Genomic DNA, 23,244 nt, shown 5'->3' with positions numbered 1-23,244 from the left:
CAAATGCACATTACAGAATTTATTGAAGTGTTCAGATTACTGTTATTAAATCCAGATGTTAATGTAACAGTTTTGCACTTGTGCAATAAACTGGATCTCTGTGATTGTTGACTCAGTAGAGAGTATTTTAAGATTTCATATTTGGTACTTGGCTTAAGCCATTAATTAAATGTTTGAAAAGGGGCTTTTACCTGGGCATGGTACCAAAAGCAACAAAGTGAGAGAAGTCATAGTTACACTAATTTTTGATCTTCACACCAACAAGTGAAACACAGATGAACAAAACAAAAATTGAAGACAAAAAGAAAACCCACTGGTTTTCTAACCTAAGACAGTGAATGACAGTGAATTTATGGCAGTCCTAGTTATATATCTGAGAAGGATAYGCAATTGTGTTCTTATTTCCACATTTTGTGTTGAGAGAACACCTGATATCGCCATTAATCTCATGCTGTGTTTTAAAATGCTGATAAATYGTGTTACCAGACTTGTACATTGTGAGTTGGCCATCTTGGCACATTCCCTTGTACACGAGTGACTGGAAGTGTGAAAGCACACTATAATTCTATAATTTCTCCTCAGTGCTCAGGCAGGTGAGATCTCAGGATTGATGTATTCTGAAAATGGAGCTTKCTGGATATACCAAGATGGCTGTACAGAAAYRAATRGKATCTTCATGTTCATTMTGGTTGGTCTAAGTTGTACCATTTGTGCATTATTTTAGGAGTTTTTGAGTAGACTAATAAATCTCTGAACTATTTTTGAGAGTGTTTTTTCATTATATATTACTCAGTTAATTAATATTTCTTTATGTTAATGTTAAATAATACAACAGCACTCAAATACAAAGTATTGAGCAAATGCTGTCAATTTTTGCAAAACAAACCATCTTTATGGTTATGGGTTTTATAAATCCTCCAGTGTGAATCAAGCCCTAAATAATTTTCTCTACATCTGTAGACAGTTTCAACCAACTTTCTATGTTTCTATGAATAACAGTGTAATTTGTGATTTCTTCTGGAATCAAATCCTCCTTCCTCTGCCAGATGTTCCACCCTTCCTCTGTTCTGCCAGTTGAACCATTTGAAGGCTCTGTTACCAGGTCCTGTATAAAAAGCCGAATTTTAARACCTTGTCATGTAGAATTGAGAAAAGTGGAGTCTCTTAGAAAGAATGAAATGCAGGTGGTGAGAGCTTGTTCCAGTCCATAGTTCATCTCTGCTGCCCTGAGAACGCTGTGAGCAGGAGCACAGGKGGAGAGGAGACCCTTGGACACAGACACACTTCTACATCTGCTGTTYCTCAAGTACAGCTTGGGGCCTGAAGGTGGTCCAGAAGATAGAATTCCATATCATCTCCCATCTGTCTATGGGTTCTTGGCATCTGTAGTAGACTTTGGAAAGCCTAAGCCAAGCCTTGTTCTGGCTGCTGAGGAACATGGTCAAGAAAAGGCTATCAAGGCAGGATGGTACGCAAGAGCAATTTTGATGGGTGAACCTGAGTCGAGAGGTGATATAGTGATATGTGGAGAGGAAAAAAAAGAGAAAATTCAGCAAGAGAAATGAGGAAAGTGGGTACTGAAGTGAGCTGAGGAAGAAGTAACTACTGTTGGATGCAACAAAAAGAATAATGTAAAGAAACCAAGAGACAAGAACCCGTGGAGTACAGTATTTATATCTGACCAGATGATATTTAATGAATATCTTGTTTTCATGAGATCAGTATTTTCCAACAGAGTTTCTAATAAAGCTTTGTATCTTTTTAAAATATTTTGAGTGCTGCTCAAACTACAAGAACTACAGAAATTAGATGTGTGACAGCTGCTAAGTGCAGAAATTTGTAATCTACTGTAAACAATGTTACCATCTATTTTATATTTATTTTCTAACAAGCAGCTTTGTATGGAATGAAATATTGGAACACAATAGTTTAACAGATAAGGCTTCTTTGAAASTGGCCTTAGGCAACATAAACTCTCCTGACCCAGAGTTTCTGCCCTATTAGTCTTTAGCTAATTTCAGTAGGGAAAATGGAATCCAAGTTCATTTTAACTTTGGAGATCGTGAGAAATTGGTTCTTAAAGCACTGAGGGCATGGACTATGGATTATAGCATTAAACTGTTTAGAACATCAGAGTTTTCAGGCACCATACTAATAACATACTTTTTCTCATTATTTTTAATATGGGTGTTGATCTGGAGATTAAGCTACATCATTTATAAGCTTGAATCTTATTTATAAAAAAGCAATAAGTGATATTCCTTCCTATGGTCTTACCCTGTTCACAGACAGGATTGTCCTTGTTAGAAGAAATGTGCTTGATTTGAAAAGTAAAATTTTGGCTCTTGTTTAGTSAAGAGTATAATTTTGTCTTTAACAAATTTATTTTTGTGTTAGTCATCGTACTATGTGTGTGGTATGTCTTCATGCTTAATTTCCAGTGTTTAGGAATCTCAGGGTTGGGATTTTGTGGTTTGTTGCAGGATTTTTCTTCCTGGAAGTCTGTTTAAGTGCACTGAATTTACATTCTTTCATTCTGCATCCTTGTCGTTTCTATTTAAAAAAAAAAAAAAACACTTTAATTCTTGGGAAGATTCTGTAAGGTGTAAATCTATTACAAGTGATGTAATTGTATTCACACTGTGATCTTTTGTCACTGCTGTATAAAAACTGAGGCCACAACACAGTGTGGGGTCTGAGCAGGTGAGCAGTGCAGTGTGACACTGCTCTGCCTCCAGGTAAGGTGTAACAACTTCTGTATCGCTGCTTTGTCAGCAGGTGTAACCTGGGGAAAGCTGAACACTGGGGAGGCAGGGGGTCACCCTCCTGCAGCCATCAACCTTACTGTACARTAAAACCATCATTTGAGACAGTTAAATACATGTGGTAAGGCTCTGCTATGATTTTACATGGTGGTTGCATGATCAGAAGTAAGAAACAGGAAAGAATATTGCTGATGAACTCTAAGCATTGGTGTAAATCAGGTGAAGAATGCATGGTAAACAGCTGCTACTTAAGATATACCACAAGTTGATTTTTATCTTTTTTTAATTAATCTGTCACCTTCCAAGTTTTTCTTTTGTCCATTAGCAGACTAAATATTAAAAGTTTTAATTTTAATTAAAAGTTTAACTCAGAAATTGGGAGCAACAAGTCRCCTGGTTTCCACAGGAGCTAATTCAAGTTATTGTTTGTTGTTAATACCTTAAAGGAGCTCTGTTGGTCCAAGTCARTATGCAGCAAAAGGTTTGTGAAAGRSAGATTTTCTTAGTTTTACCTAAAGTTTTGAGTAAGGACTGCTTAATTGGTGTTGTTTGCAAGATCCCCTAAAATGAAGTTGCTCATAATCTCTAATTATGCTTACATAATTTTGAATTAATTTCTAATTAGTACTTAGTTTATGGCTGAATGTATGCTAAATTCTGTCCAATAGAAATTGATTGTATTTTAAGAGAACACCAAATATTACAGTTATAAAACTTAGCTATTCTCTGTAACAGTGTGTAGATATAAAAAAGAAGCAAAGTATAGATTTTTCAAGGAATTTCATCATAGTAGAAATGATTGTGCAATGTTCAGTCACACTTGTGATGGGAGGTAGAAAGCAGCACGTTCAACGGGAAATACTCCTGCAGTTCCTTCCTTTTTGACTTGAATCCTTGTGCTTTCCTTGCTTTGTTCAGTTCAAGGGCTTRGTTTACAGGCAGTAAAATAAACAGAATAGCACCTGCAGCTTAGTCATAAATGGGAACATCTCGCAGTATCCAGGCAAACAAATGAAATCACGGAGTCATCTAACCTTTCCTAAAATGCCTTAGAAACTCTAAAAACACTCGTTTTTAAGATAGATCACTGTTTGGCTATCAAAGGTTTCTGAATATGTAGAGGAATTGTGAAAGATCCAGTTCATTGATAAAAGTTGGTAGTTATTGTCTGAACTGTCAGGACACCTCTTGTAAAAAGCTCTGCATATGTTCTCCTCCCATTTTTTCATAAAGGTCCACTTGGACATGATAGCAATCATGTTCATGTAAATATTTGACCCCTTCTCCAGATTTGAGCTATCAAGTGCATTTATAATAACAAAATGAACACTTGGGTTTTGACTTTTCATATGTTGGCAACTTCAATTACATAAATAGATTCTTCTGGCTTTTTGCTTACAGGCCACAGAAAATCATGGAGTACATGGGATCTTACTGATTCCCTCCACTAAGTTCTRTCATAGACCAGAACTGAACTTGCTTTTTGGCAGGTTAATCTGAGTTGATCTTGCAGTTATTCAAACACAATTGCAAAGCACTTTCTATTGAAACTGAAATTAGGAAGTTTGGAATTTTTGTTAATTGGAATTCAAATAAGTWGCTTCTGAAATCATATGTCACTGTGTTTCATTGTAAAAAATAAAATCTAATTTAAATATGTAGACATTTATGAGGGTGAAAAACTAGAAGCACCATTTGTTTGCATACCAGTAATGCAGATAGCTTGTTGGTTGGTTGGCTTCTTTGTTTCTTGCTAAATTTAGCTGTAAAACTGACCTCATGTTGCATTGTAAACTGAGTCTAAATGTATTTGTTGCCAGTGTTAATACTGGCTTTTTAAATTTGAATATTAAAGCAAATGTAAAATATTGACAATCACCATCATCTTTACATAATGAAAAACAGGAATGTCATGTTTAGATTTTTCTGACCATTTGCACACATTTCCATAGACAGTGTGAAACATCTAAACAAGGTACTACTGCATSTTTTGCCTATCTAGTTTGAAGTATTTTTCTGAAGTTCTTTATGTTCATAGATATAGTGAGGATGTGTGCTATGACAAGTTTGTGTTTATTTAATCAAGTTGATCCAGCTGAAACACTTGATGTTGCCTTAGTAGGAGCATTGTTGATTAAGAATATCCATAGAAAAGATGAGATGAAATCAAATTATGTCTTATAAGGTGATTTAAAGTAAAAAGTTGTTGAGAACTATGTCTGTGGTCCTTCACTTACARCAAGTCATGGGACTACATTTTTTACACTTTCAGGTATTGTGGCTGGAATTCTGAGCTGCTGAGTGCTCAGGCAGCAGCTTAGGAAAGATGGACTTGGCTGTAGATGAAATAATTCATCTTCCTCTTGTGATTCAGAGCTTTCAACACAAATCTTTATGAACTCTGCTACAAACACTGAAAGTTAACACAATGTAGCTTCTGCTTATAAAGCATTGCATCAGTAGAATGTCCTGGGTTATCCAGATGGGTTAATGGATGTTCTTAAACAGCTCCCTTGGTGAGCATCTCTCTCTCATACGAGAGCGGTGCAAGAACAGAGCAATTCAGACGTTTTAGAGATGTGTATTACCTTCCAGAGGCAGCTAATTTCAGACTTACTTTTTGTTTGGTTCCTCAGACTGGTTTATTGATTTCACTGCACACTGCTGAGTTTCTTAAGTGTTCGTTAAAGGAAGATGATGTATTTGAATACTTTTATATAATCAGTAAACAATTTAAACTTCATCTTCATCTGAAGGTATGGATTTTGTCTTAGTGATGAATATTATGTGTATTGAATCCCTGTTTGCTTTATTTAATGTATTTGTAAGAAGTTTAGCATTTTGAATGAATTCTATTATCTTTTCAAAGCATTGAAACCTGAATACAGGAGATAGCTGTAATATTTACAACTACTTAAAAACATTTGTCTGAGACCTAAAGGTATTTGAACACTAAGCTTCACAACATTGCTATGAGGAAGACTCTTTCCAGTGAAGGTTTCTGTGTAGCCCAGAAGATTTTACCAACTCTTGTTTGAACAGGTTCGTTTGAGAAGGCAGTAATGTGAGAAAAGAATAGATAAATCATCTCTATGGCCCTACACAGCGACAGGGTAGGCTTTAGTTTCCCCACGCTTTAATGGAGCTGTGGGAGGCTGCCTTTATTCCTCACAGCCCTGCACTCTGCTGGGTAATTCATTTGCACTTAGCAGGGCACAGCTCCCATTACCAATTACCAGGTGAGCTTTTTTCTTTTTTCCTGCCTGGAGGTAGCACTGGAGGGAATGTATCATCAAGGATTCTCCTGACTCATCCCCAGCCTCTGTCCAGATACAAGTAATTTTCTATACATTACCTAGTTTATAACGTGCATTTGCCAGTGTAGCTTAATTAATTTTTTGATCAGTCCAAAGTATTAAGATTTAAAAATTTCTTCTGAAGAATTAGTAGAGAGAATCTCAATGTAGCATTGTCAYCAAAATAGGCAGAAGTGTTAAATGAGTTTCTGGAGGTCTTTTGGTGTCTTGTTTAGTGGTATTAATTTAGAGCAGACAGTTCCAAAATTTTAATCTCAGTTATTTAATAAAAGTGGACATTTTTCTGCATTGAGCAGCCCAGTCTGGATTCTGTGYTCCTGGAAGAAATGCGTCATTCCAGGTACCGGTACAGTGAGAAGCGTGACAGGTCCTCAGTTTTGTCAGATACTTGTGCGCACTGTTTTTTAAAGAAATGAATAGTAATAGTGAGTTTTTCATAATGCATAATCCAAGATGATTACTCATGGTTAGTCAGCTGCTGGTATTTCTCATCTTTTTCTGCTTTTGTATAATTACCTTTGTAAAAATAGCTGTATGATTGAAATCCTTGTTGCCCGTATTTGACCATAAAACTTAATGAAGTTTATCRACACAATATTTTAACTGTAGGATTGCAGTTTCTCTTTCAATACAATAATGTAAGGTCAGTTTTCATGTCACAGTTCACGTGCTGTGGTAAGATGGTGGCTGTTTGAAGGGATGTCAGCACAGCAGAGGTAACCTGTGCTTGTATCATCAGGGCTCGTGCCCACCACAGTCCACGCTGCATTTCTGAGCTCCAGGCAGCTGCTGTGTCTGGCTGAGCAGCGTTACCCTGAGCAGCACAACCTCTCTTTGGTGTTGCTCCATGAACTGATGGAGATGGAGACTGCAGCYAAGCCCACGATTTGTTTCTTTATTTTCTCTTTTCCCCTTGCTGATAGGCAGCACGCCARAAAGGAGCCCTGCTTTAAATCTCTGCGTCTCTTCCTCTCCTTGGAGTGGGTGTTTCATCCCCAGGGCTTGTCTCCGGGAAGTGACTCTCGTAGCTTCCAGTTCCCGGACTGTTCAGTGAGCGAAATGTTCCCAAGTGCTTTGTTTATGTTCAAGTCCGACGTGTGTTGATCCTTGGAAGACAGGAGACACTGAGCATTCCAAGGGGCTGACCACTGGGACTGGGCTGATCTGTGGCGTAGGAAGGAAGTTTGCTGTAGGCACTGGAAGGGTCTGCTGCATTCTGGAAGCACAGTCCTTGCCCTTCCTCATCAGAGGGAAAGGCCAATTGCCGAGTTAGTCTCAGATTGTGACTTAGCACATTCTCTCAGGTACAAATCATTAATGCCCACTGCTCAAAGGGAAGGAATATTTGATCCTGTAACTGCCCCCAAAGTGCTTATTGGCCTCAGCATCAGAGATCTCCATTCCCCCTGCACAGATTCCATCCAGGCACTGACAAGGAGACTRAAGAGCTTAATGCAATGCCCTTCCTTGGCAGCTGTTAGTTAACCTGCTGGATCTCACACTTTTTAAGTGTCTTTTTTAGTGTTTTCTGATACATTGAAGAAAAAGTAAGAAAAACAAAAGAAGCCTAACACTTTACAATTCTAGTATTCTTCCCACTAAAGATTCTTGCGTGTTACAAACTGCTAGAGTTGTAAATTTTGAGTTTTATAAATGGACAAACTGAGTGGTCACACCATGATTCTGTAAATCCTGGAGCTGGTATAGCTAATATCTGGTGACTATTAATTCAATTCAATATTGTGCTGTATATAGTGACCCAGGTTCCTTGCAGATGGGAGTGAGTGAGCAGTGTTGACTTACTTACTTACTGAATACACTGCGATTCTTGAATTGTTACTTTCCAGCACATTGCTAAGAGAAAAGCTGATTTACTACCGAAGTGTCATCCACATTTCACAGTTTGTGCCAAATAAAATACCAATTTTGGTGTCTCAAGTAGCAGGGAAATATGTATCCCCCCCCCCCCCCTAAGATTTTTCCAAGGAAATGCATTTTGTCTTTTGAAGATAAAATGTTTAAAAATAAAAGGAGCGTTTGTCTTCAGCAGTTAAGAAGATAGCAACCACCTACAATCTGTGAGAACACTTACATAAGGTTCATACATTGTACAGGAGTTCTCGTTTGCCAGTGCTGGAACGCTGTTCCTATGCTCTTGTCAGGGAAATGTGAACTGAAGCCTTCCTAGCAGTGCTGGTGCAGATTCTATTTTGATAATGTATTCTAAAGRCTAAGTAGGAAAATAATTTTTTTCTGGCTTTCACATTACTACTCTTAAACATTTTGCTGAATTCTCKGTTAAAACAAAAACAAAAGCAAAAAACAACTACTTGAAATCTTTTAGGACTATTAGAACAATGGAGTAGTTTTACTTTAGTTGCCAAAAATAAATTAGTATTATGCTTTCCAACAGTTTATCAGTAGAAATGGTTTTTATACCTAGCAGAGTGATGGCTCACACTTCCTTTAGTCTTAGTTTCAAGGAAGGCAGCAAAAATCCCTGAAGTGACAACTAATTTTTGTCAGATCAGCCTGGTATATTAAAGATGCTTTCTTGGATTATGCAAAGTTGAATATTGGAACTTTAATAGTATGGATCTTTTTTGATTGTTACTTTTCCTGCACATGTTTTTGCTGTTGAGTTTCAGTTGTGTTATTAATATACTTCCTGTATAGGTCTGCTTCAAGTCAAGGGTTACACAGATAATGGTAACCATCTGTAAATACAGATGGCAAATATGAAATAATTCTTCAAGATTGAGAAGGCTTCAAATAAATGAGAAAGGGGAAGCAAATTGTTATCTTTAATATAAAATATGAGAGTATAATATACTTTACATTCTAAATCAGAGCTTTCTCAGTTTTGGACATGGTTGCTGGATAAAGTGTTTGTGGTACAGGATTTGATTTTTTTTTTTTTATTTTCTGGGTTTGAAAGCATGAATACAGCTCACGTGGCTTAATCTCTTTGAAAAAGTAACTCCAAGGCAACTCATAACTAGTAAATTGTGGGTAAAATGCTGTGAATATGAACAGATAAGCAGCKACATTTTCACTTAAATTCTGCTCTGAAGAGACCTGCTTGGCTAATAATGTACTTAATTTGTATGGGTGAGTGGGAGTTTGAAGAGAGTGTAATGTCAGGAAATCGAGTGAGAGCTGAGTAAATTATGCTTCTAAAAGCTAAGAACAAAGAAAAAAATCTTGCATAACAGTAAGTTAATGTGTCTTCATTTAATGTGAAAGCACCAGTTGGTAACTAAGGAAAATAATGAAAAATATGCACTTACCCATGATTATTTCTACTGAGGCATATATCAAACAGTACTTGTTTGTATTTCTTATTTTCCAATTGACACTTTGAGAATGTGATTCTCTACTGTTTTGTGGTGCAGGCCATTCTTTGGTGGTCATGATAACTTTTTGTCATCTTGATTTTTTAAATATCATGTTAGCACTTGAAATTTTTTGGGATTGATCATTGAAACACGTATTGCGTTTTACAAACCTTTGAATACACACCCCAACATGTGGTATTTATATTCAGAATATTTTTTAAGGTTGACTATGGCAAGCAGTTGTGTTTCTTAAGAAAAATAGTTTTAAAATAACAAAAAAGCTCACAGTAATAAGTAATTTATTCATTTTTATGGATCTTTCCAAATCATTAATATTTTATATTGTTTAAGTTTCCAAGAATCCAGGGATGGACTTCATTGAAGTCCATATTGATTTATTGAAATTTTAATGACAGTTCTGTGACTTATAAAAAACCTGTACCAGTAATTCATACTTCTGTCTCTCCTCACTGTAGAATAAGTATCACTGTAGAATAAGTAATTATAAAAGGAAGAAAATAGTAAATTGGGAATTTTCTTCAACTCTGGGAARTATTTTAGCAATAAGTAGCTAGTGTGCAATAAAATCAATTTTAAGATATTCATGGCAAAAAGTCTTCCTTGCTGGAGACATTGAGRATTAGCCAGTCCTGATGCAGTCCTTCGGTGGTGTGAAGTCCTGTATTAATATTAACGTTGATTTGGGATCTGAAGGAGAGTTGTACAGAGCTTCAAAACATTGAAAGCAATTTGTATGTTAGTACAATATATGAATTCAGCATTCTCTAGTGTAAGCTATTGAAAAAAAGGATGTGCTGGGGGGCATGGGGTGGGGCATGGGGTGGGACACGGGAGCTTCTCGACATCCATAGTGAGGGTTAATGCCGGGTGAATTTTCTGTCAATGGGAGCGGAGAAAGCGTCCTGCTTCTCTCTTAGATTGCCTATAAACCCATTATAAACCCATTGCCTGACTGTATTTTTGCAAAGTGAGAAATGAGTAGGTAATGTCTATATAACTCCAAAGTGTGCAAAGGCACTGACCAAAGCCCAAATGTGAAGGAACAGCAGTGTCTGTAAGGCTTTGCGGTGTTTCGGAAGCGCAGTGTGACCCAGAGCCCGTTGTTTCCGCAGAGTGCCGAGGCGTGCCCAGGATGGAGCCCGCGGGGCCGGCGGACGGCGAGGACGAGCCCGGGCCCCCGGCGCGGCTGGCGCCCAGCCCGCACAGCGAGGCCGTGGCACACGAGCTGMGGGGACTGTCGCTGCAGCCCAGCCCCTGCCTGCCGCCCCTCACCGAGCGCAAGAATGGTGAGTGCCCGGGGAGAGGGGGATCCGCGGCCCGGGACCGCTGCGAGGAGCGGGGATGGGCTGTACTCACTGGCTCTGCGGGGTTTGGGAAGTGTGTCCCGGGAACTTCACCTGGAAGGGCAGCTCTCACAACACCAGTGGGCACGCTTTGGGGCCTAGAATGGAGCTGGGTAGATCTCTAAGTACTTAAAAAACTACAGCTGGTGTATACTACAAGCATTGATTAAGTATTTCTGAGAGTTGTATTATTATCAAACAAAAAGGGGTAGTTTTCAAAAACAGTTTTTTTTCTCTGCAAAAATAATATGTAATTAACATTTCACATTCTATCCTAGAAAGTTTAATTCAATATTACTGTACTGGTGAAAAATTTGTTTTTTCTTAAGTTCCTGTAAAACCAAAATGGATGATGTGGGTATCTGTGTCATGTCAAACCTCCAGAGCAACCAAACTATTGCTCAGCTATAAGTTCAGATTTAATAAATTTGGTTAATTTGGTTTTTTGGTAGAAATTATGAAAGTCAGAAGAAAATTTGTAGAAGTAAACTTTGACCTCGATGGATTCAAATTAAAAGTAGTTTTAATATTTGGTCTTTGTGTTTAAAAAATGTCTAAAATCTGGGTATCACCAAGAGTGTTTTAGCATGTCACTGCTTTCTATAGGTATAAGGGATTGCAGTAAACAGAAATACAGTGGCACTTAAAAAATTCTGAAATGTTAAAGGATTTTTTTCGGTTGGATATTTTTATGCAGGAAGCATTATGCTTACTGTGAGCTTTGGTAGTGATCCTTTAAACCTTTTGTTTACTTGAAAGAGTCTTTTGGCAGTAGTCCATTAGAAGGCTGAACTGTTCTAGTGTTGTTCTGCACAGTGTTGTTAAGCTGACTTGCACAAGTTAGTACAGAAACGGTATTTCCAGCTTTTCCAATGTCACTGCAAGGGTGGGAGGCTTCTGCTCTGGTTTGGTTTTGTTTACCATGGAGGTAATCACAGCGTGCCTGGTGAGCCAGCAGTCACTGGAGATGTTATTACCTTCTCCTTTTTCACATTTTCCTCCTCTCCTTTGCCCTCTGCTCAGGCATCCCAGGCACAGAGCAAAGCAGGCCTAAGAGTTTGGGTGGGCAGAGCTCAGTGGGTTTGCTGCAAATTCTCATGGTTAGCTTAAGCTCCAGTGGAATTATTGTCCCCTGAGTTTACAAAGGAGCATTTATATGCTGTGCCAACTCTGTCGAAGAGGTTTTAACTTCCAGCAGAGGATCAATAACAAAACAGTTGGAGTGCATTAGGAGCTTAAGCTTTTCCAGTCACTTACTACGTGCAGGTATTTATGCCCTGAGTAAAGACAAATGGATACTTTTGGAAGGTGGGTRTTATATGTTGGTCTCCTGTACTGTCACAGTCTTAAGGTTCTCTTATTTAATTTGAACTGTTTTCAAGTTAATGGTTGTGGGCAATACTGATTACTAATGAAACTAATTTCAGGTTCTCATTAGTCTGAATATTTCTGGATAATTAGGCAGTGTATTCAGTGTATTCATCATGTAAACCTGTGCCCTGTGTATTGTGGTGTTTTACTGTGCCTGGTCTCTGGAGGCCAACTCTTGTTCCACTTGCTAAAAGGCAGCAAAAGTTACMATTTCATTGGTTGGGCTTATCACACTTGTCACCTCCTGAGTGATGACGAAGACGTGTCTGTGATTCTGGCAGTCTCATGACAACCACGGGTGTACAGTCCCTGTCAAGAGCAGTGGGGCTGCTCACATACATGGATTTTGGTAAACAAGCTCTGGGTTTGCATCCCTGCCTGAAGGATGCCAGGTTGGGTCCAGTGTTTGTGCTTTTTAGGCAAGATGCTGTGTCTTTAGGAAGGACAGCTTGGGGGAAAAGTGACACAGATGAGGCTCTTTGGAAGCACGAGGGAGAAGACAGATGACTGGGTGTTGAGTTGGACTGCAGTGGAGGAAGGATGACAAGAGCAGCAGCGTGGCAMGGCCCAAGTACCAGTCAGAACAATGTGCTGCCCACACACTGTASCACAGTTTCACGAGCTTCTGTCTGAGAGCTGGGAGGTGGCAAGGGAGGGAAGGATAGGCTGTCTGCTGCTGACAGCAGGAGGGTGGATGGGAATGATGCTGCCTGCAGCTTTCCAACCTGCTGTTTCAGAGCCAAATGATAGGAAGAGATTGCATATGTAGATACCATCAGAAAAAGGAAGCAGTGCATGACCAGAGCTTTTTGCAGTACATGACCAGAGCTTTTCCAGAATTGGTGAGCATGCCACTTTGGATGGTAGAGGGAGGTGTGAAGATTTGGGTGTGAGGAGCCATGCAACCATTATTTCAASGTACATGTAAAATGGAAAGCTCCTAGCTTGTGTTTTGCAACAAACTCTCTTGGCTCTGCCATGGCTTCCTTGACTATCCAATTGTGCCAAAATCTTCTTGTGACAGTGGCAATTAATTTCAGAAAAAGAGATGTGTAAGTTGTGCAGTTGTCATCCATAGATGGAGCCTGCTTATACTCTTGTAGCATGGGTGGGTAAGTGGCTGGCTCCTGTCCGGGCCATTGACTGCCCTTCAGCACTCAGACGTCTCCAGCTCTGCATCTTGGCCTTGAATCCTGTCAGATGGGGAGTGTKCCTGTTCCCTGCCCTCCACATGGTGAGGAGAAGCAGTTCTGTTCCAGCAGTGGGGGCTGTGAGGTGTCTGCTCCTCCAAACTCAGAGCCAGCACAGGAACAGGAGCGCTTCTGCTTCTGTTTGGGGTTGCACATCATGRACTGGTGAACTGGAGGAGGGTAGAGAAGGTGGGGCTGTGCCTCCCGTGGCTGGCAGCTGCTGTTCTCCAGCAGAATTGTGTAATKGAGAAAAGAATCAAGAGTCTTGGATGTTTTGTAGGAAAAAAGCCTTGGGACAGTGAACACCTTAAAGTAAAAGCAAGGTTGGTAAAATCTCAATTAGAAGAAATCAGCCCAAAGCAAGCGGTGCCTCTGGCTGCGTAAGAACAGGGACACTCAGGAGCAGAGACCCTGCAGCACCAAAGGTCAGGTGAGAATTGCAGCTTCCTTTGGGGCTGGAGAGCTTGTGGAGAACTGTGGGGCATTCAGGGGAAGATGGAACTCACACACACACACACACACACACACAAAAACCCCAACACAAACCAAAACAAAAACAAATACTCCAAATGGTGCATATTGAGTCCTCCTAAGGGACCAGTGGAGTCAGCTGGGAGACACAGTTCTTAAAATAACTGAATGAAATCCACATCACACTTAACCTAATGGTATTACTTAAATAAATTTGATGATCCAAGGGAATTTTTCTGGCATCTGAAAGARTTGTGGTATATTAGTTTGCCTGCTATCTCTTATCTTCCACTCCCTCAGTATGTAGCACTGGTAACAAGCATTCTTGGCATAGYTTTATGGCTTCTGAGCAAATTCTTAATCCTCAGTGCAGTTCATAGATTTGAACTGCAAATTTGATATTAGGGAAACAGGTGAGATTTGGGATATTCTCCTTGCATCTGTGTACAGTAAGTTTTTCTCCACTCTTCTAAGATCAGTGATTAGATGGTTTTTTCCCTCTTGCAATGATATAAGGTAGTTCACTGTGCTTAAAATTTATTTTCTTGAGAGAGCTGCGAGAGACAGTGTAGAAAGATAACTAGTGGAAAGACWAGAGAACAACAAATGGAATACTTAGTTCTGATTAAAGTAATAACTTGGCACTGAAAATAATTGAAAATGTCATCTTCAATTCAGCAATTTCATATTCACTAAGCTGAAAGCAATGAGACCTGGAAAATAGCGTACAAATATTCTGATTAACAGCACCAGCCCCSTACAACATCAGCAAACCAAACATAAAAATCCCCCACAAAACCAGACCTCAAAGGAAGGCTAGATAATAAAATACAGTTTCTGTGAGTTTACAGTAGAAATGTGTGTGTGTGTGCATATGAAGTGTAATGCATAAAAAAATGTGTGTATGGTATAGTTGTTGCCCAGAGAGGTTGTGGAATCTCCACCCATGGAGATACTAAAAATCAGCCTGGGCACTGTCCTGGGCAGCCTGTTCCAGCTGACCCTGCTCCAGCAGGGCTTGGGCCAGGTGATCTCCAAAGGCTGCTGCCACCCTCAGTGATTCTGGGATTTGTCTTTCCATTAAAAATTTAATAATCTATGGAGTATCCAATGCAATTATTCTACTAAATAATCTTTGGTAAGAAGACACAGTGTATTTTAATTAATATATATTTGTCTCTATGCTTTGAGGCTTTTTGGAGTGCTCTGGTTTTTTGGAGGGTTTGTTTTTGAGGGTTTGTTTGGTTTTTTAACATGTCAGTAGAAAAAACAAATGCCCTTTGGTCTCCCTGTAAATATTTGAATGTCGTCCTATCTGTTCCGAGATGAGAGCGCAAACTGAGTAGGTACTGATTTCCCAGTAAGTCTGTCTTTGTCATTGGTACTGCCAGTTCCCACAATCCTAGCATTCCCAGGCCATCAGTCAGTGTCTACAAGGAACAATTTTCAAATATTAAAGCATGTGAAAAGACACACAAGCCAAAACTCAGAGATCTCTAGGGACTGTGACCTCTTAAATGGAATATATTCTGACATTTTCACAGGCTACATGAAAGAATTCCAGCAGGGTCATTCCATTTGGTAAACTTCTAAACAAACATTCCATCATTTTAGTTTGATTTATAGATATTATTTTTTTTAATTATCTGCTTATTGTGAAGAGATTAACACGGGAGACATGACCTGTGACTGACTCAACTCAAGGCATCTGGTATATATGAAATCCTGTTTGAGGGCTTGGCATTTGAGTGATTACAGGAGATACAGAAAGCATGTTTTCCTTTAAAGAGATCACTTGATCAAACTGTCTTATTCTGACCTTTTTTCTTGAAATTCCTTGTGCATAACTAAATGCACAGCTAGAAAAGAATGTTAATTTTAAATTCCATTGTATAATTGTTTTAAATTGTTAGAACTAAATCCCAATTGCAAATGTTATCATTGAAGTGTCAGCTTGTAACAGAGCCACTATAAGAAGGTGACATGGAGCAAACAGAACTAGTAATTGGTGGGCAGCACTTATTATATGGACCTTTTGCAAATCCTACAGTGGATGACTTAATGTTGTCCTCTAAAGGATTTATATGTATGCAGTTAAACATAGATCTGTATATTTCAACGTATTCAAAAATACGTGGTTTTATGTACTTTATATACACACTTTAAAAATATTTATTAATTTAGATGTGTATATGGGCAAGACCAAATGGAGGGTAGTTTTCATTTAAGCAGTGAACACTGCCAACATATGTCCTTCCTTAAAAGGAATTTGTGTGGGTTTTAGTGGGAGAAGAGAAGTAGAACAYGCAGACTTAAAAATTTGACATCACTGTAAGTGTTTGGTATTTTTCTGGGAAGAGTGACTGAGGTAGTGACCATTATTTTGTTTTTTGGGTCTTTGTTGCCACAGTGGTAGACAATACAGGCAGAACAGAACCCTCCCCCAAAAAACAAAAMCCCTTAATTAACAATTTGAAGTAACATTCTTTGTGCGTATAGAAGTAATAGAATAAATGATAATAGGGGTTATGTAAACTAATGCTTTAGTTTGTTTACTCAGAGCACTGTTTTCCTATGTGAAGAAATTATTACACCATGATCAAGAACTAGATTATCTGAACATAATCTAAAGCACCAAGATATTCATCAAGGTGTATGTAAAACCGAGGCGAAACAGATATTTGAGTAATTAGGCTTTTGAAAATGTTTTTGTGTTAATGAAAGAGTTTAAATACCTGAGGAGGTTTGGTTTGCTTTTGTTTCTCTTTTTGATGGGATTGCAAAGGAATGAGTTCCAGATGATGTGAAGGGTTGGAATGTACTGTTAGGCTTCGTTACTTGATGTGTAATGAGGTTGTGAAGTGGCTCCCAGTCAGTGATGTCACCAAGATAAAGGGTCTGTGAGTGGCTGGCAAGCAGGCACTGGGGAGGTGCTGTGGGGCTGCCTTGCTTCCTCCTGGACTTTGGGATTTTGGTTAATGTCTACTAGACACTTCCACTTTTTAAATAACACTTTTTCTGYAGGCTGAAGGTTGGCAGAACACTTGGAAATCCCGTGTTGTAGAAGAATGGAAGGAACAAACACTGATGACCTTAGATGTAAAGCAAACATTTATGGAAGACTTGCACCATACTTTGCTGTTAAATGAGACCTTACTGGATTCTGGTTTATGGAACTGACAGAGRTGTTCCATTTTGAGGCCTTTTTTCTTCATTTCACCCACTCTTATGCAATATCTTCAACTTAAATTGAAATTCAAATGAGAGGTACTTTTGCCCTCTGAAGATAACTAAATCCGTTATAATTTGCATTTTCATCAAAACYAAGAGCTTGTTGTATATCTTCTACTTCACCTTCTGGTTTTGACACACTGATGCTGTTTGTAACTGGGGACCTGCTCATGGCACCTTTGAACACCTGGTTATTGGTAGTCAGCAGGTGAATTTTGTACTGGAATACTATGCTAACAGTGTTTGTTCCTTCCAGTACAGTTCTTAGGAATGTTGACAAAATCCATCATATGAACAGGCACTTTTCCCATGTTGCAATACTGTGGAGCTGCGAGTTATAAGATGCCCCGGGGTGCCTGTGAAACTGTTTCAGAGTTTTCAACATTTCCAACAGACATACTGAGCTGATGATTAGTTTTTCTGTGAAGCCTTTTCACTAAAAATACAATAACTAAATCATAGTTCACTCAAGTAACCAGTATAACCAAGTTAGCAATTGAGCTTGGATTAGTGTATATTCAAGAYTGCTGGGTAAACAAGKGGTTGTTGAAATAGGAACTTTTYCACGATATGGAGATAAATGTTACTSTTCATGCAAGGATTTAAGAGAAACTTTTCCCTGAACACAWTATCCAGACATTCTTAATATTCACAGTTAACTGAATCTCAACCAGAACTATTTTCCTCTTCAAAGGCTTCTTTTCTTTGTCTATCTGTGATGTCTGCCCCCACCCAATATTCAATATTATATAGCATTTATTGGCAATGGAAGTATTTGGTACATGAAAAATAAACAACATCATTTTGACCCTTCATCTCTCGTAGTCTGTACAAGAATTTCCTCATTCTTAATTTCCATAAATTCTCTGATTCTCTGCTTTTCTTTCTAAAGGTTTTTGCAAATTACTGTTGACATTTTGATCAGGCTTCTTAAAGGCCTTTGAAAGTATTAATTTCCATGTTAAGCTTGTATTGAACTAAGAGGTGAACTTGAAGCAAAATATTAGGCGTAACTCCAAGTGGCTGAAGCAYAAGCACATTGATCTGCTGGGGGTTGGGTACTCTTGGAAAGGAGGAGGAGTGRACAGCACAAATTCCTGGCTCAACTCATCTTTTTGAGTAAGAGAAATGCTCCTGCAGGCTTGAACTGCTTCACCCAGCTGCTGTTACTGTGATCAGSATTCACCTGAGCACTGGGCACTCTCCATTTATAGAGAGCACTAGAAACAGATAGGAATGGATAGAAATTCTTTCAGAAATATGTTTGAAAGAAAGTGTCTTACTCTGGGTTCTTTAATTACATACTTCCTCATTAAAGCATGGAATTTTAAATTCCAAAATACTCTGTTTTCTGAATCATTGTGAAATCAGTTCAGAGTGTGTGAAGTGCATTGTACCCTTCCCATAAAACAATTTCTCCTGTTATATATTGTTACACTGTTAGAATATAATTTATCCATCCAAACTGTTAACTTCTCTCTTGGTACAAGAAAAATGTGATTATAATGTGTTATATCTCTAAGTGTGTAAGATTCTGTTTATTGACTTTGTCAGAGTTTAATATATGTTTAAGTTTAAGCAGAATGTGTTTGTATTCTGCTTGCCTGAGTTTTTATTTTCTGAATGTGTGGAGTTTCTCAACAGTGATTTTGTTTCTTATGCATAGTTAAGTGTTCATCTGCAGGCAGTGAGGAAGTTGATTTATGAAGGAGCTTTTCCATAGTAATTTTTTTTCTTCTGTTCAGTAAAAATCACTGCACAATCAAATGTATTGGAGCAGTCTGGAGCTTGTTTTTAAGCAAAACATAATTAAAGCTGATAATTTTTGTACAAATGATGTGCAAACAACTGATTCTTAGGCTGGGAGAGTGGCCTCAAATCATTCATGCTGCAAAGAGTTTTTTGCCTGTATTGTCAACTCGTTACATGTCAAGAAGTTGATAAAGCCTGGTGAGCTCACGCCTCTTTGGAGTGTGCAGTTCTGAGATCTAGGTCTCCCTTCTCCCAGCARTAGGGAAACGGAGAGGATTCCAAATCTGCTGGCTGGGCCAGGCAGCTTCACACCCCGTGGTATCAGTTGCCCTGGGAGTGCACTGTCAAGGTGAAGAGTCACTGCTGAGTGATTGTCTTGTASAAAGATCCAAAGAGGAAAGATTAGGTTTTTTCCTAGTTTCCACTTTTAAAAATTCTGTATTTGGTGTTTGTGATTATATGTAGATATTTTCAACTCTGATTCTATGGAAGTGAAACAGTTTTTCTARTGGAGGTATCCTTATAATTTCAGGCTGAAAGATTTTAAATATGAAGCAGAGGTGTGGGAAATGTATGCAATTACAGCATTTCTAGGCCAAAGGGAAGGGAAAATACACCTGCCAGAKTTACTAGTTGACATGTAGTGACTACTTAACTTTATGTATAGTTTATTTTCTCTGAGTACAGGAAATTAAATGCAGACTTGTCTGCTGTTCCCTCATGGCCAATGCCAGATAATTTGAGGGGATCCATTTCCCTGAAATCTTCCAGGTTGACACTGAAGTTGATGACTCATGTAAGATAAATGGGATATGCTGCAGAGAATGGCAGATCAGAAGCTGTGGGAGGAAATACTCTTGAAACTGCTGGGAATAATGAGATGTGTAACTAATGCAAAAAGGAAAATAATTAAATACTCGGGGCTTAGATATTTACAACAGGGAACAGAATCTCTTATACTGCATGGAAATAATCACTGGTTTTCCCAGTGATTCTCTGCTAGATAAATGTCTCTGCAACCAGACCTAGGGTTGGGGTGGGTGGGAAGGTTCCTTAACATAACTTTTATAAATGCCACTGTGCAGCTTTGTTTACTGGTGAAACTTAATGAGTAATGAATGTGCCGGTCAGGCAAAGATGAAGTATTTCTGCTGCCTGCAGCAGTGTTCCGAGGAGTGGGGGCAGGGAGAAGGAAGGGGGGAAAGGGAGAGAGCCCTCAGCAGTAGTTTGTCTTAAGTATCAGCGAATGCTGCTCCAGCAACTGCTGGATTTATTTTTAACCGCTTGACTCATTCTTTGTCAGATGATTGACCACCGAGCTGCATGTTGAAACACCAATGTGCAGAGGAAGCGAGCGTAACTGAAGGCACAGGGGGAGTGGCTGTCTGGGAAGAGAGGTGGGGTTTGTGAGTTGTGCTTGCCATGCTCCGTGGCCGCCGTGAGAGCGGCTGCRGGCTCGGAGCGGAGCGGGCAGGGCAGCGCCATGGGCGGCGCGGCGCGGGGGCTGCTGCCGTAGGACACCGCAGCCGAGAGCGCTGCATCGCCGGCCACCGCCGCCGGGGCTCCTTCTGTGCTGGATGCTGCCCTTCTGAAGGATCCTCACCATGATCGATAGCTCCAAGAAACAGCAGCAGGGCTTCGCCGAGATTTTACCGACGGGAGATCTTAAGCCGGTGAAGGAGAAGGAATGCCTTGAGGTGAACAGCCAGAAAAGTCTCAAGGAAGGTCAGTCACTTGGCTGGTTGGGGGACAGAAAATGCAGAAGTCCTGGGCACATTCAGTTCACCAGCATGTGTGGCGTGATGCTGTAGGTCTGGAGGAGTTTTTGTACATTAAATGAAGTATTGTTTTATTTCTTAAAAAAGACCCTCTGTAAGCGGAATTTAAATTTTACCTGCGACTATTAAAATAAGSATGATGATAGCTTGATAGAAGTTGTAGTATGAAGAAAAATGAACGGTAAAGTAAGTATTTTCATAGTATCATTTAGGGCTTAATTAATGAAGGACTCTGAAATTGTCCTGTAAATATTGCACAAAGTGCTTCAAAATGTCACTGTTGAAATAAATATAATGAAATAAGCCTCATTAAATATGKCATGTCCAAATAAAACCCCACAAAYCTTTAGTATTAGACATATTGMTACCTCATTTTYAATAGTGCTTTTCTCAGCTCTTGTCTTTCTTGGGGATTCCCTTCTCTCCTCATACTTWAAATTAGATTTGATTCTGTTTTTGAGATATGTGCTTTTCAAAACACATTTTGTCTTTTTAAATGATGGGATTTAGACTGGGCATCAAATTGATGAAATGTGCGGCCATTAGTATGTAAAATAGCAATAGTCTGAGAATATTTGGAACATCATTTAAAGCTGATAAATAGAACTATACAAGATTCATTTAAAGTAATCTTTGTTAGGCTGAGTCAATAATGCTGCTGAGACAGGGCAATTGTCTTACTCCTGGCAAGCAGGATTTCCAATTGGCCCGGGTGCAGGAGGAGAAGGAAGAGAGCTCTGGGGGTCGGCTGCCAGCCCTGCCCAGGGCACTCTGATACTGGTGTGAGTTAACACACCACGCTCTTGTGGCTCTGGGCTCAGCTCCAGCTTCTTAATCAATCAGACACAAATTGTATTTGTCGTATTCCTGCTTTCCTTTTACAGCACTCTGCCTTGCTTTTCTTCCAGATATCTCTGGATTGTCTGGTGATTCAGAGATTTTTCCCTTGGTGTGGTGGCAAGACTTCTACATGAGATCTTGCCTTTCTCAGAATTTAAATCCTGGATTTGTTTGGGATTTTCGTTAATTTATTTTAAAATTTCGACCTTAATAATGTTTTAAATGGCAAAAAGTTAGCCCATATTTATTATTAAATTCAGTAGCTAACAGTTTAAAACCCCATTACTTTGCTRTAAATTAGAGCTAGAGAAAACACTGATTTTTACGTAATGCACTGATACCAAAGGTCTATTATTAATTAGAAAGGAAAGAAGTTGAGTGTTGCTGCATGTGACAGTGGCTGAGAGCAGAACAGTTCTGCTTCCTTTGTGGCAGGAAAGTACTGAGTGGGAGACAGTGACTGAAAGAAAGGGCCAGCAGTGGCCTCTTTTTGGTGATGTTTTTGTAACTCAGAACAGGCCCAGTTAAAGCTGCCCCTGCTGCTTCTGAGGCTCTGGGGACAACAGGAAGAAAAGAGAGCGAGGAAGTTCAGAGGGGCAGAGGAGTGAGCAGTGCTGTGGGGAAACAGAACCTATCTAGGGTAAGCTAGCAAGAAATAAAGGGAAAGAAACCTGGCAAAACGCAGCATGGTGGGGAGTGTAGGTGGGCTAATGAGTAACCACGGTAATGATTATCTTCAGGCCTCTTCAAGCATGTCAGTTATGTAGAAAGTGGATGAAAGAATGTACATTACAGTAATGATGGTCTGTCAGAGTAGCAAAAAACCTGCAATTATGGGACACTCTGCCAGTCAAAATTCATGAATATTTTAGAGCTTACATTATTCAGTGCATAAAAGAAGATATAATTGTTTTCCATAATCACTATCTTTGCTYCCTTTTCTGTGTTTTAGTACCTGTTCTCCATTTTCACTTTTCCCCAGTGAATATTGCTTATCCTCTTATCTCTCCCAAGTTTGGCAATGTAATAATTAAAATAATGAACCTCTTCTTGAGAGTTTGATTGACTACAGGATSTCCTCTTCCAGCCTTTCTCCCTTCTAAAGCTTAGAAAAACAATMATCTTCTTTCTTGTGTTATATAGAATGAATTATTGAAAACTCTTCAAATCTGCTTGATTTACATGTAGRGAGACTAAAACACAGCTTCACCTTTCCRGTGTATAATGCTATGAAATACRTAGTTCAGTTATTTTATAGATTTCTTTTAATATTCAGTTGCAGTTGTTAGTTTAATCCTACTTAAATAATACTACAGATAATATATTTTACTTTTTTAAAAACATAAATTATAGGACAACTTATTTTACCCAACACTATCTTCTAAAATAACTTGTGCCATTCTGCTCTTTTTCCTTTTCCCTCCTATTTCCTTCTCCTTTCTTCTTTTAAATGATGTGGCTGGTTTTGCCCCATGAGTACAAATGTTGTGATATGCAAATGTACATGAGTGCAAATGTTGTGATATGCAAATTGTTAAACCTGCAGAAATGAAAAATGTAATTGTTTTGGCAAACCCAGATGAAGTATGTAGAGATCCAGTAATTCAAAAGGGTCCTTTGTTTCATAMTCTACTTTGCACAGGTTTGATAAACCTAAAAATCCTGAGATAATACAGTGCTTATTTCAGCAATGAGTACTTTAAGAGAATAGTTAGGTGCAATTCTTTTTTTTTACTCAGTATTTTTTATAAGGAAAGAGACTTTTGATGGAAACAAAACCCCCTACACTGTCTTAAACAAATTAATATTAAGGACATTAGCAGTTTA

The 23,244-nt window shown here is 38.9% G+C and overlaps 1 protein-coding gene across 3 annotated transcripts in view; it reads left to right on the top strand.

Annotated features, from left to right (window-relative positions):
- The window catches only part of MRTFB (myocardin related transcription factor B), a 66,294-nt gene that overhangs the window by 4,614 nt on the left and 38,436 nt on the right, over positions 1–23,244 (top strand). For 2 of the 3 annotated variants that reach the window (XM_057367303.1, XM_057367301.1), the window contains exon 3: positions 10,554–10,727. In XM_057367303.1, the coding sequence (XP_057223286.1) occupies positions 10,574–10,727 (154 nt within the window). In that variant the 5' untranslated portion in view covers positions 10,554–10,573. Of the gene's footprint in view, positions 1–10,553; positions 10,728–20,241; positions 20,525–23,244 lie in introns of those variants that run through there. The other variant, XM_057367302.1, reaches the window with a different exon arrangement.

Source organism: Malurus melanocephalus, unplaced genomic scaffold (genome assembly GCF_030028575.1).
Source record: "Malurus melanocephalus ecotype Western Australia unplaced genomic scaffold, MMel_1.1 scaffold_77, whole genome shotgun sequence".
Classification (NCBI taxonomy): domain Eukaryota; kingdom Metazoa; phylum Chordata; class Aves; order Passeriformes; family Maluridae; genus Malurus; species Malurus melanocephalus.
The sequence above is the reverse complement of the archived record's forward strand: the minus strand, read 5'-3'. Positions and strand labels throughout refer to the sequence as shown.